At 41.5% G+C, this 13,961-nt stretch overlaps 2 protein-coding genes across 7 annotated transcripts in view; one reads left to right on the top strand and one right to left on the bottom strand.

Annotated features, from left to right (window-relative positions):
* Positions 1–529: 529 nt before the first annotated feature.
* The window catches only part of PLP1 (proteolipid protein 1), a 38,124-nt gene continuing 24,692 nt past the window's right edge, over positions 530–13,961 (bottom strand). For 2 of the 3 annotated variants that reach the window (XM_072743557.1, XM_025988152.2), the window contains exons 3-8: positions 7,425–7,611; positions 6,550–6,706; positions 5,209–5,377; positions 4,611–4,684; positions 3,765–3,830; positions 530–2,647 (exon numbers count right to left, since the gene is read on the bottom strand). In XM_072743557.1, the coding sequence (XP_072599658.1) occupies positions 2,576–2,647; positions 3,765–3,830; positions 4,611–4,684; positions 5,209–5,377; positions 6,550–6,706; positions 7,425–7,611 (725 nt within the window). In that variant the 3' untranslated portion in view covers positions 530–2,575. Of the gene's footprint in view, positions 2,648–3,764; positions 3,831–4,610; positions 4,685–5,208; positions 5,378–6,444; positions 6,707–7,424; positions 7,612–13,961 lie in introns of all 3 variants that reach the window. The other variant, XM_025988151.2, reaches the window with a different exon arrangement.
* The window catches only part of LOC112911542 (glycine receptor subunit alpha-4), a 75,615-nt gene continuing 74,559 nt past the window's right edge, over positions 12,906–13,961 (top strand). For 2 of the 4 annotated variants that reach the window (XR_011998168.1, XR_011998167.1), the window contains exons 1-2: positions 13,077–13,201; positions 13,303–13,476. The gene's annotated coding sequence lies outside the window, so the exon portion shown is untranslated. Of the gene's footprint in view, positions 13,202–13,302; positions 13,477–13,961 lie in introns of those variants that run through there. The other 2 variants (XM_072743555.1, XM_072743554.1) reach the window with 2 other exon arrangements.

Raw genomic sequence — 13,961 nt, 5'->3', positions numbered from 1 at the left:
TGGAATATCCAAACAATTGAAAGAGAAGGTAGCAATAACTTAATGCTCAACACACCAGGATTGGGGTACCATTATCATATTAAAGTAACTATATTTGAGTCTGAATGAGCAGAACACTCTGAAACCCAACTTCTAAGAGAAAAGAAACCTTAAAACAGGCATGTCCAGGTATATAGGCATTTGCTATATATACTTGAGTAGAAGTTCTCAGGTACTAAGACCTGAGTTCTACCAAAAAACAAACAAACAAACAAACAAACAAAAATGAACAAAAGAACCCACCTGAGTTCCAGCCTAAGCTCAGGTATGTGCTTATTTTCTTGAGTAATTTACTGTGACTCTATTTCTTGGTGTTCTAAGCTATAAAAATTAGAAGTGATTTATCTATTCTTTTTCTCAGAAAATTGTCGTGAAAATGATGGATGACCTGAAACATAAATAAGCTCCTTGAACAAAGCACAATAAAGGTCTAATTATTTGAGTTTTTATTGTGGGGTTAAACAAAACAATTCACTCAAAGGACACGATGTTTGAGAACATTCTTAATTTTATTTTTCTTTAATTTTATAAAATTCATTTTGTAAGATAAGTTCCTAAAAGTTTATCCTTTATGTGTGTTAAAATTGAAATTCTATATCAGAAATGAAGGAAACACTTTCAGTTAACTCTCCTTGTGTGTGTATATGTGTGTATGTATGCATGGGAGGTTTTCAGGGAAGGGTTGGTTATTTGTTATGTTATTAAATCAAAACAAAACACAAGATATGGATTATTCCACTTTCCTTGATCTTGATTGGTTTCTTACATATCCTTTTCCATCTCCTCCCTCTATGTATCCTGGAAGCTTATCTTGTATATTGGTCTAAAAACAAATATTAAGTACCTTTTTGTAAATATCTTACATCTCCTTAAATACTGCTGAAACCACTTTGGGGGGATAAGAAACAAAACAACTCTTTACAACAAAAGAGTCACACCTACAGTCATATCCGTAAAATCTTCCTTTCAATAAAGACCAATCAGCCTCTTCTTTTTTAACCCAAAGCTAACAAATGCAAAAAGAAAAGTCTTAAACCTGGGAATTATTCAGGTTTCCAACTCTTTCCACCTTTCCATTTCCATGGAAGCTTACCAACTGAATAGCTGATGGCTGGGGCATTCCGTTATGTGGTCTATACTAAGAATAACCTGTATGTTAAATCTGACTTTAACACACCAAGTTAACACTGCTAAATCAAATCACCCCCCACTAGCTTAAAAAGATCAATCAAGTAGGTTATTCCAATTGAGGTCCAAATTCATCAATTCTGTTTCTTCAAAGAGCAGAATAATTTGGAGAAAATCTAGTAGATGTATGGAACTAGCCAATTTTAAATGTTATTTGCAACGTTTAACGTTCAATATTCCTTTGTTAGAGAATCATAATCAAAGAATCATTCTCTAGACCCTTCTGGTACAACCCCAAACAAGTGATAAGCAAACTGTAAAATGTGAAATATGCATCATTCTGAAACAAATCAAGATCTTCAAATCATCTTCTGTAACTGAATGGCTAATACCCCATGAAAAGAGCACCATTGTGAAGATATGACAGAGGCCAGAGTATACAACTAATTAACAGAAAAAAGACATGCTATCCAAAGAGTTATCTATCCTGTGTCTACCAGAGGGCTGGGTCAGTTTACACCATTAGCAACTAACAACTGCTGTTCCTTAGGCCAGTCTTTTTTTCATATGAGCTAATTTCTCTCCATTCTAAGCTCCTTGGAAACCACAGGGTTGTCATGGTAGCTGTTATCAAGGAGAAGGGAGTGAGAAGATGCTGACAATACCCTGCTTCTCTTCTTTAATAAGGTGTAAGGCCAGCTGCCCCCTTGGTCTACACAGACACTACGGTCCCTTATGCTATAAAGTAGGCTGAGTTAGGGCTTAAATAGTCCATCCCCATCAGGGTCAGTGCTCTCTTTCTATGCGTGAAAGATCCTTGCTTTGACCCCCTTCTCCCAGCTGCAATAGGTAGATTTGGGCAAATGCTCTTATTGTTTTGTTAGCATTCTTTTTTTCTTCTTCTATCTTCAGTGATAATAGGGAAAAAGGAGTAGGTTTTCTGTTTTGTACACTAAGGAGTATATATTTGGCCCCAACAGATGTCAAGGGGACCAGATACATCCCTTCTCTCTACCTGAGCATCTTTCTTTCCACTTTGTTTCCACTTTGTTTCCATCAGTGGAAGTGCCCTTTGAGGAGAAAACACTTCCTCGTCCTCAGGAGATGCTTGAAAATTGAATTAGAGCCTCCATTCCTTTGTGACTTGCAGCTGGGGAGTCACCATCTGAAGCATTTCCCATTTCTAGCAGGAACCAGCTGTGAAGTAAAATGACTAAAAGAGGTATGTAAGAGGGGAGAGTCCACAGAGAGACATTAATCACCACAAGACTCTCCTTTCTTGTTACACTCGTCAAGTAAGAAAAGGGCCAATCAGTGGCAAAGGCAAAGAGTTAACATGGGAGACGCAGCATTGTAGGCTGTGTGGTTAGAGCCTCGCTATTAGAGAAAGGGAAATTTCTACAGGAGATCAGAACTTGGTGCCTCGGCCCATGAGTTTAAGGACGGCAAAGTTGTAAGTGGCAGCAATCATGAAGGTGAGCTGTAGAAACAGAAGAGAAATATGAGTGAGAGTAGAAAAGGAAGCTCTCCTTCCTCCAAAGCTTTTGGGAATGAGGAAGGGTAGAAATAAAATCAGTTAAAGAAAGGTAAAACCCCTGATCTGCAAAAAGCAACATGTCCCAGGTTTTCACCCTACATATTTGACTAGAAGTCCCCTCTGAGACATTTCCTTCTAATGTCTCAGACCCAGAGAATCAACCTGACAAGGATTTATTCCATACTCATGCTAAGCCTGGCACTGGGTTTTCTCAGGAAAGTGATCAATGCATGGGCTCTGCCATCATCCTATCCACATGTCTGAGTGACCTGAGTTATCCACAAGCTGCTTGCTGCAGACACACAGCCACAATGTGCATCACAGCCCTCTCTGCTGAATGCATCAATTTATTTTACTGAATGAAGAACAGCTCAAGTTTGTATAAATGCCTCAGCAGTAGGGGCCATGAGTTCTGCGAGCTTATCCTTATCACTACTGATTTAATGACTACAGATAAATTCCTTTACCCTTCAGTGCCCTAGGTCTTTAATCTGAACAATGAATATACCCCCCACTGACTGCACTGTAACACGGGTCAGCAGGACCTGGAGCATAGCATCACTTGTAGTGATAACAGTTCTAATAATGCTAGAAGGTCCTCCTAGTGTTCTAGGAGAGTAAGTAAATCCCCTGGAGAGTGCTCAAGCTGGATTCATATTGATAGCATATAGAATTCCAGGCTTTGGCAAATCACATTTAGTCATGTTTCGTTGTTCCTGTCACTCATCTGGCCAGGATGTGTTGAGAATTAACCGCAATTTATGACTGCAAAGCACTTGGCAATATTACATGCTCTGCAAATGCTAAGTATTCTCATGTCTGACTATTAATTTCTCATCTTCTCTTTTCTCACACTACTTTTCTTGTTACTGTCTAATTCCTGAAGTTTTTCTGCCTTGCCAACCCAAAGTAGCAGTTCACAGTCTACATTTTGTTGTCTCTTCCCAGGTGCTTCTCTCCAGCACTGCAAGGTTAGGAATCTTTCTTTTTGCTTTTCAGCATAGCTGTACCCAAGCTATCCCAGGACCATTTATTTGCCAAGATCATTGAGACAACTCACCAGGGAAACCAGTGTGGCTGCAGCCCCCACAAATGCAGCAATAAACAGGTGGAACGTCATTTGGAACTGTAAAAAAATGCAAAAGGGAGAAGAGTTTCTTGCAACTGCAAAAATATGCTCTGCTATAGATCATGCATGCAGCTTTCTCAATGTGTTGATATCTTTCTGTGTGTTAATTCTGCCTCTTTAAACTGTCACTTCCCTGAGTGTAGGCCTCCTGCTCCTGTATGTCACAGCACCTAGCCCCATAGCACCCAGAACACAGGCTACTCATAAAGCACTCATAAAATATTTCTAATCAACTGGTTCCCTATGGTTGTACCCAGGATCCCCAAATTTAAAGTCACAGTTTAAAGTTTTAAATGTTTAAAGTTACTGCCTTCTTCCTCAGGATTTATTCTTATTCCCCTGCCTCATGTGTACATGACATCCATTCCCAATATAGTATTTTCCTCTTTCAAGTGTACTTTTTGTTTTGCTTCTCATTAGAGATGGAGAGATTCCAAACTGAAAGTGTTTTGTAAAACCTATGAGTGTCTCTACACACAAATCATTTTCTTGATGAGGTTTTTAACTAAAAGAATAATTTTTTTCATTTAGGGGATTTTGTCATTAAGCTCTTTACCTAAACCTACAAATTTCCCCTTTAAGGAAGGAAGTCTTGGAATGGGAGGCTTTCTATGCAGCTCCAGGGAAAATAGATGTTTTAACATCTATGCTCAAAATCCAGCAAAAAATAAAAACACATAAAAAAAACAACTCTGATTTTTAAAATTAAAGGCCATGGGTAGGAATTTGTATGGTACTAGCCATTCCATTGTAGAAGAACTCAAATGACCCACTCACCTCAGCTGTTTTGCAGATGGACAGAAGGTTGGAGCCACACACTTTGCCAGGGAAAGCATTCCATGGGAGAACACCTGAGTAAGACACACAAGTTAACCAGGGTGAGCTTCAAGAAGTTGTGGGCTCCATGGAGATGTTTTTTTAGAGCCCTTCTTCCATCTTTAATCATCTTGGCTGAAAAGTGGGATCCTACTAACAATCAGGATCCTCTTTTGTAAAGATTTGCAAAGAAGAAGAAGAAGCAAGAGGAGGAGGAGGAGGAGGAAGACGAGGAAGGGGAGGAGGAGGAGGAGGAGGAGGAGGAGGAGGAGGAGGAGGAACTGAACAGTTGTGTAATCTTGTGTTTGTTATTGAAATGTACTGCTTCTCAACCAGGCTAGAGCAGTGTGAACAGCCAAGAAAACTCCTACCACTTCCAAGAGAAGTTCCATACCAAGGGAAGAAATCTCTCCAATTTCAGTGGGGAAGGATTAACAAAGTAAGATCCAGGCATCCATAATATTTTTCTCTATAGTTATCACCCTTGTCATCCTAAGAAACAAATATATAGTGCTTTCATAGGAGGTAGGGAAGGTAAAGCCCCAATACCCTAACTCACCATACATTCTGGCATCAGCACAGAGACTGCCTATACTGGCAGAAGTCTTGCTGGGGAAGGCAATTGACTGGCAGGTGGTCCAGGTATTGAAGTAAATGTACACAGGCACAGCAGAGCAGGCAAACACCAGGAGCCACACAATGGTCAAGGCATAGGTGATGCCCACAAACTAAAACAATTGACATGGAGTGGTTAGAAATCAGCATCAGCCTGTAGACATTGAAACACAAACTGGGAGATCCTGGAGTGGTGTGTGCCAGATATGAAACCAGTTTCCAGGGATCTCCACCAAATGAAATTAGTAATTAGGGCACCACTGCCAAAAGTCATTGGCAGTATCTACTAGAAAACTGGCCCCAAGTGTGATGGAGGGTGGGGGGAATGGGTGGGGTTTGGAGTGAGGAGGATCCCTGGGTTAGAGAGGCTTCAGGAGATTTTGTTTTGGGCAGATAAGATGTAAAGAAATCAAAACAGATCTTGAAAGAAAGTCGTGCCATTTCTTGCCTTAAGCTGAGCTTAGAAAATGTTCCTTGGCATAGGGGACAGTCACTGAGCAAAGCCAATAGGAGGTTTAAATTTCAGATCCCAAAACCACTCTAAGCCAACTGCTGGCCACAAAAAATATCACCATAACCCACAGATATTCAATCCCCAAAAGATCTTAACTCTAGAGACTGAAAAGCAATGTGTGCCTCACCAGAAGCATGGATAACCCTCAGACAAAGAAGAAGCATTAAATATGTAGATCCATGCTAGTTTCCTCTGGGACCTCCAACAGTGCAGAATCCCAGAATATTGTGAATTCCACCTTGGAGTGGAATTACTTAATCTCCATGATCTACCTTCCCTCTCAGATCAGGTGCCTGCATTTCAATCCCATGAGTAGCATTTAGGCTCTTAGGTGGTCAAATCTAATTTTGTTGTGGTCCTTGCTAAGAGGAGAGTAGAGGAATACCAACAGATGGCTTAGAAATAGTCTGATTTTATGAAGTGTTCACAAAACTTATGCTTTTAATTTTTTGAGATGAAATTTTCTAGGGAACTTTTGAAAGGTGAGGCTAAGCCAGCTGGGCACCACGTTCTTCCTGACCTTCTCGTTCGGCTGTAGCCATCACTTCCTCACTCAAAAGCCAGGCCCCTAGAGAGGACCCAGCCTTGGGTGGGGATGAGGCCACAGACTCACGCCCAATTGTCCCCCACCCCTTGTTATTGCCACAAAATCCTGAGGATGATCACCTTGTCGGGATGTCCTAGCCATTTTCCCAAACAATGACACACCCGCTCCAAAGAATGAGCTTGATGTTGGCCTCTGGAACCCCTCCCCTTCTGGCCCCCTGTTACCGTTGCGCTCAGGCCCTTGCCGCAGATGGTGGTCTTGTAGTCGCCAAAGATCTGCCTGACAGCACCCGTGGTGTAGAAGCCCTCAGCCAGCAGGAGGGCCCCATAAAGGAAGAAGAAAGAGGCAGTTCCATAGATGACATACTGGAAGGCATGGATCCTGCATTAACAGATAAACAAAAGATATCAGGAAATCATACTAATTGAGGACAGTTCCCTTCCTGCATAAGTAAGGTGGACACTTGAGTGAGCACCCAAATGAGGCTAGGGATTCTTTAGAGGAATCGCTAGGTTCCTCCACTCCTTGCTTACCCTGTGACTTAAAGAACTGAGGTCCTATTCTCCTTGGCCTGACCCCTCAGAGATGTTCCCTCAGAGAAGAAGAAAGAAGCTAGACCAGGAGGAAGAGGGATGAAGGAATAGGGGCCTAATGTGCTAGGAACACAAAAGTCTCAGTATGGAGCCTGAGCAGACTCAAATGGTATGTCAAACCAAGAGCAGCAGCCCCAATCTGTCTAGTCATTGTACCTTCCTTGAATTCTTTGTACCTACCACTGCAGAGGCTCCAACTCAGTCAATGTTACCCTATGGGCAGAAGTTAGAACATGTGGTACTAAGTAAGTGCAGTGGGAGGCAGGCAGTGAGAAGTGGGCTGGCAGGCAGATAGATCTCCCCTTTCTGATTTTGGCACTTTCCCCTCATTCAGGACCTCAGATGGGGCATAAGTGAAATCTAAAAACAGAGGGGAGACTCAAGAATCCTGTCTGGCTCCACATTTAATCCCCTGATAATCACTAAGGTACTAATGAGTTCTATATGTCTTCAGGGAGAGAGAAAAGAAGAGAGGATAGGATAGGGGTAGGATAACAGGTACTTACACATTGATGAGATACTCATAGTCCTGGTAGTTTTTGGAGAAATAGGTCTCAATTAGCTTTTCTGTGCCAGTTAATGCTTCATGTCCACAGCCACAGAACAGTGCCACCCCAAAGAAACATAATCCAGTGGCCACCAGGGAAGCAAAGGGGGCCCCTACGAGACATCTTGCACAGCACTCTAACAAGCCTGGGGAAGAAGAAGAGAAAAAGTCAGGGATGTTCCACAAGTAGCTCATGCCACTCATACCTCTCTGTGGAACCAATCAAGCCCTGTGCTCATGTGCACAGATGGAGTAGTCACCCCTGAGTCCCAAAGCAGGAGAGTCTCCAACTTTAGGCTTCTGGAATGTGAGATTGACCCAAAAACCATTACTTTGTTCCATTCTTAAAAATAAGTCCTTACTTTTAATTCCCAGAATGTATTTTTTTAAATCAGTCATCAAAGTAGCAAGCTAGGGAGATGATGCAATCATCCTCTCCTTTCTTATCATTCTGATTTGTTTGTTTTAGTCATTTATCAGCTCTTATGGAGTGTTTACTATATGCCCAGCATTGTGCTAGGTATGATGAGAGATATGAAAACCTAAAAGACATAGACTGCCTTATGTGAATCTTTTGTTTACTGAGAAAAATGAACTAGGTAGACCTAATATTTTTAACTAATGATTTCAGGCAGACAAATAAGTGGTTACAGAGGTTAAATGCAATAAAAATTCCACAAAGGGATGGATGCAGGATAGAGATACTGGTATTGTCAGACAGGATTTGAGCCTTGGAGAGCACTCCAGGTGGGGGAAACTGAAAATTGCATGCTCCTGGGTATTCCTGAACATTGTGTATATTTGCTTCTTTTTCATGCAGAATATTATATGGAGAGCAGTCCAAAGTGAAGGAGGAAACTGGTAGACAGCAGGAGATGGTAATTGGACAGTGACTATTATTCACAGTAATAAAAATGCAAGCTTAATGATTTTTTAACACTTTGTATGACTGATTTGTGCCCCTATATTGCAGCTTGGCTAATGTCTGCACCCATGGGTTTTTACTGGAGTTCTGTCAAAACAGATACAGAAAGACTCTATACAAAGTCAGCAAAGCATAAAACATCTTTCTGGCATGAAAAAAAAAAAACACACAAGAGCCTGGGAACACAGGTGTCTCAAAGTGCTAAGGGTCTCTGAGATATCAAGACCTGTTACCCCAGGCCCCATGCCAGTGCTGCTGAGAAACAGGAAAGGCACACAAGAAGTCATAGATTCTAAGAACAGCTGTAATGCTGTAAGTGCCAGCTTCATGCTGTAAGTGCCACATGGAGCAAAACTTAACAAATGTCAAGTAGATGGCTGACTAGATGAGGAAAGGGTGGCTTCCTCGGGCCACTTGGCCAGATCCCAAATATATATGCATATATATTGTGTGTGTAAATGTGTGTGTGTGTGCTAACTGATTTTATTCAATTCATGTATCATATATGTGAAATATTTTATATATAATATGTATATATTAATTATATGCACATATACAGCTGATGTGCTGAGAAGTTGCTTTTGTTTTTTTTTATAAATTTATTTTTTATTGGTGTTCAATTTGTCAACATATAGAATAACCCAGTGCTCATCCAGTCAAGTGCCCACCTCAGTGCCCGTCACCCAGTCACCCCCACCCCCCGCTCACCTCCCCTTCCACCACCCCTAGTTCATTTCCCAGAGTTAGGAGTCTCTCATGTTCTGTCTCCCTTTCTGATATTTCCCACTGATTTTTTTCTCCTTTCCCCTTTATTCCCTTTCACTATTTTTTATATTCCCCAAATGAATGAAACCATATAATGTTTGTCCTTCTCCGATTGACTTATTTCACTCAGCATAATACCCTCCAGTTCCATCCACATCGAACCAAATGGTGGGTATTTGTCGTTTCTAATGGCTGAGTAATATTCCATTGTATACATAAACCATATCTTCTTTATCCATTCATCTTTGATGGACACCGAGGCTCCTTCCACAGTTTGGCTGTTGAGAAGTTGCTTTTGGAAAAGCATGTTAGAACTCTTTATAAAAAGAAAGCAAACTGTACTAATTTCTAGGTTTGAATTTTTATCCAAAGCTCACTTGTCCATGCCACAGTAGCAAAGACTAGGGGAGTCCTTTGCCTGACCCTCTTAATATCAGTACAGTTTCTTTTTAGCCCTGTGTGCTTAAACATCTGTTGATTTGTGTGGCTGATGCAATGTGAACAGATCTTGAAGGGCCAGAGTATCTCTACGAAGGAAAAGTTGAGGTAGAAGCATTCATCACTGTTTTCAGAGTCACAGAATGACTGAATTCTATTACCCATCATCCCCTAAAATGACAAGCCCTTCTTTGGTCCTCAAAGAGCCTCTTCCTCAAGGATTCTGGTATGTGACACCAGACATGGGGTTCAGAAGCCCAAGGCAAGCAGAGTAAATAGCTAATATTTGCAGCAGAAGTGAATTTTCATCCTTTTCCAAGAACTGAAGAACTGCTGTCAGATAATTTGCCCTCTATGGAAAGTAATCCGTTTGTAGCTATGCTGCTGTAGTGGAGGCAGAGTTTACTTAGTATGAACTTTGCACTAGTGCTTAGTAAGGGTGCTTCATCAGAGCTGGTCCACAGTGCATAGTGTGTGTGTATGTGTGTATGCATGTGCATACATGCAAGCATGCAAATGTGTACATGCACACATGTATATACTAGAAGGAAAAACACAGCAGTTAAAATTGATTATTGTTCTCAGGAAACATTCCAGAAATTGATCTTCCTCTTTCTCACAGGTTAAGATATGAGATGCATCCTGTAAGTTAAAAGGAGCTTGGAAATAAACAGTGCTGCCATTTTCCTACTCTGTCTATCCAACTTTTCCCTACCCCCAAACTCTTAAAGTCTTCTAGTAAAGAAGGTTTCTGAAGCCTGAGGGTGGGGGGAGGAGAAGGTCAGTGACCCCTCTGTTCCCTCTCTCCCCAGCACAGGGTCAGGGCTTGGTCAGAGACCTCCATAGCTCCGCTGCACAAAGAAGCCTTGTTTTTCCCTGAGATCCCAGGAGCCTCATTGGTATTCTGCAGGGGCCTGCAGGCCTGGGGGTGGGGAGGGGGTCAGACCCAGGGAACAATGGCAGAACTGTTTATTTAGCCCAGAGTAAGGACAGCCATCCATCCTAGCAAGTGACCGTCCTGTGCCACTTACCCCAGTTTTTTCACCCTGGGAAGAGCTAAATGGCTCAGGTGTGATCAGGGATGAAGGAACTTGAACTCTTGCTAGCCAAACAGGGAATTCCACTATAAGTTTTAGCTGATGTCCTCTCCAGGGTTGTAAAGATAAGGAAAAATCCTCTTTAGTGTATCTGATCCCTTGATCATCATCCAAATAACTAGAGAGTGTCATATGTAGTGTCCTTACTGGGTGATAAAGGGCTAAGCCTTGGAAGCAACTCTGGATTATCAACTGATATGTTTTCTTTTTACATGCATTTTTACTCTATTTTCTTAGACCTCAAATAATTTAGCACCCCTTTCTGCTGCACTGCCACTCAAAGCAAGGGACAAGAAAGACATAGGTTTTAATGAGTCTTTAACATGGAGTTGAAAATAAATGGCCCCGGATAAATCATTCTGGAGCTCTACATAGTTCAATATCAGTATACATATTACATGTATATCTCTTCATAAATGAAATGTTGGTTCTGGGGGGTATTTAAATTCAGCAGAAGTGAAGAATCTGTCAGTCTGACTAAGCAAAAAATCAACTTTTGGATTCCAACTGGGAAAACCTCAGAACATGAAAAAAAAAGTGTCTTGGTGTTATTCTATATGTTGGCAAATTGAACACCAATAAAAAATAAATTTATAAAAAAGTGTCTTCATCAAAGTAGTTAACAATTAAAACATTCTGAGAAAAGTCCATAGGGCTCACTTTGATTTTTCACAGCCCAAGAAATGTCCTTGAGAATGTGTGAACCATAGCTTAAAGATACAAACTCCCCATTTCCGCACCCTTCATGGTTGAAAGGGTGTTGGTTTGATTCAGGAAGGCTGTGAAGAATAGTGGACTTCTTTGGCTCTTTCAAGAGACATGCTCACATTTCCAGGCTAAATACAACAGTCACATGGTAGAGTTGGCATAAAAGAACTACATAGTAATAATATTACCCAATGCAATTCAATTGAATTAAACTGCCTGACTTGGATGAGAGGTCATAGAGAAAAATAATAACCCTTTCCAGTGTTTTCCTTTCATTTATTTTGATGTGGATTCAGTGCAATTATTTTTTTTGAGATTTTATTTATTTATTCATGAGTGACACAGAGAGAGAGGCAGAGACATAGGCCAAGGGAGAAGCAGGCTCCTTGTGGGGAACCCAATGTGGGACTCAATCCCAAGACCCTGGGATCACAATCTGAGCCAAAGGCAGATGCTCAACCACTGACCCACCCAGGTGCCCCTGACTCAGTACAATTATTAAGCATATTTGTAGTAAGCCGGGCACTATGAGAAACAAAAGGGAATTATAATGCCAAATTCCGTTCTTCAATGACCTTTCAGTCTTCTTGGGGAGAACAAACTTATGTCTATGAATCAAAGACCAACCAAAGCTACCTATAACTTATGTTAAAATGTATATGACCAAAATATATATATATATGACCAAGTCCTGTGGGCAAAAGTAAGCAAAGGGGAAATACTCAGTGTTGGCTAGATTCATCTGCACACTTCCAAAATGAGTCTAATCAATTTGTGATAGAACTTCAAGCCCTTCTGACCAATGCTCTTCACAGAAATCTGACAAAGATCAACAGGACCATTGTTAGTCTTATCCAGATCCCTGTCCATCCAAGGCACTATGTTGATCCTGATGCTGTCTCTTTAAGCAGGAGCCAAGAGCTCCCAAGCCCTCCCTCCTTTCCCATGCCCTGGGAATGCCTTAAGGACCAGTTCCATGATGGAAATTCAGTGTGAATCTGGGAACTTATCAAAGGGAGGAGAGGAAGGGCTTTCATCAAAAGAGATGGTAGAAAGAGACTAATTGTGCCTTGCACAATTCCCAGCCTGTCCCTTGAATCCAGCTGACAAAGGATGAGATAGAAGAACCCTATACAATAGAGCTAAACAACAGGCAGGCTCATTGAGTGAAAAACTGGCCCCATCTCCCTAAGTCTCTAATCTGCACTACAGTCTTACCCTCCTCCCAGAATCCACCCCTTAACCTCACTCCATGAACAGAGGCCTCCTTGATTGGGGCCTATACCAGTTGACAGGGCCAAGATGCTAAAGCAACCGTGACTGGTACTGGGGATAGATGGGGATCAGTGGGTGGGTTCTAGGAGTAAAACAACAATCATCAGGAGGTACCAGATACAAAGACTTTTGCTTCTGGCCTTATTCTGGTCAGACAAAGCCCTGCCTGTAATATTGTCCTCTCTATGTGAAATCAGCACTTATACCACATTCAAGTGGCCCTGCAGCCACTAGGACATGGGAATCCAAGCCTGATGGATAGTCAAGTCCTATGGATAAATTTAAATGAAAAGGAATCTCAGCCTATTCGTTGTACTGATATTATTATTACTATAACAACAGAATTTGGGCCAACTTGTTTCCTATACTCCCCACTTCACCCCAAACACACACACACACACACACACACACACACACACACACACAGATGCCAATATATACCCAAAAACATTGAGAGGTTTGAATAGAACCTTGATTATTAAACTCTACCCCGGACATATTGTCTTCATCTTGCCCAATTATGCAGAGGTAAAAAAGAAGCACCTGACAATAAGCTAAGAGACAACATTTTCTATACCTTCTTCCTTAGGTCACTCTCTTACCATTTCCTTCTCTCTCCTTGTTTGCAGTGTGAAGCGGATCTGGGAAACCTTGTTCTCTTCCTTGGGATGTCACTGATTCTTTTCCAGAGCTCTGCCTAGCAGAGAGCTCAGAGGCAAGTACAGAGCTGAGAGATCACTCTTAGGACCATTTTCAAATAACCAAGGAAGAATTAATTAATCAGTACTTGCAGAGTGTTTGAGGTAAGTTTGGCACTCGGGAAGCCCTAACAATGGGAAAGAAAGGAAAACCTACTCTGTTTCCCTTCCATGCTGACGTGACCTTATCTGATCGTGCCACTGCCCTGACTTGATCTTCTCTAGATCTGAAGTTCTGTAGGCAAGGAAGGCATTTCTACAGTTGCTTTCTTTAAAGACCAAAAACTACACCCTGGGGATGATTTTCAGGGCTTCAAGATAACACACAAAAAGGCAACGAGGGAAAAAGATGCCACTGGCTGGGTGCCAGTGCTTTGATGGATTTAAACACTATATGTCCCTTCCCACCCATCTCTCAGGGGTTCTTAGACCTTATTACTACTCATATAGTTTTGACATAGTAGTTCTAGTAATCAAGCTCTTGAGTAAACTTCCAGGTTTCATAGCCCAGAGCCAGGGCAAAAGTTCCTCTAAGCAGAGCAGGCATTTCAGTCTGCCTGGCTCTCTAAGAGTTTCTCTGGCTCTGCAGG

This window comes from Vulpes vulpes, chromosome X (assembly GCF_048418805.1).
Source record: "Vulpes vulpes isolate BD-2025 chromosome X, VulVul3, whole genome shotgun sequence".
Lineage (NCBI taxonomy): Eukaryota > Metazoa > Chordata > Mammalia > Carnivora > Canidae > Vulpes > Vulpes vulpes.
The sequence above is the reverse complement of the archived record's forward strand: the minus strand, read 5'-3'. Positions and strand labels throughout refer to the sequence as shown.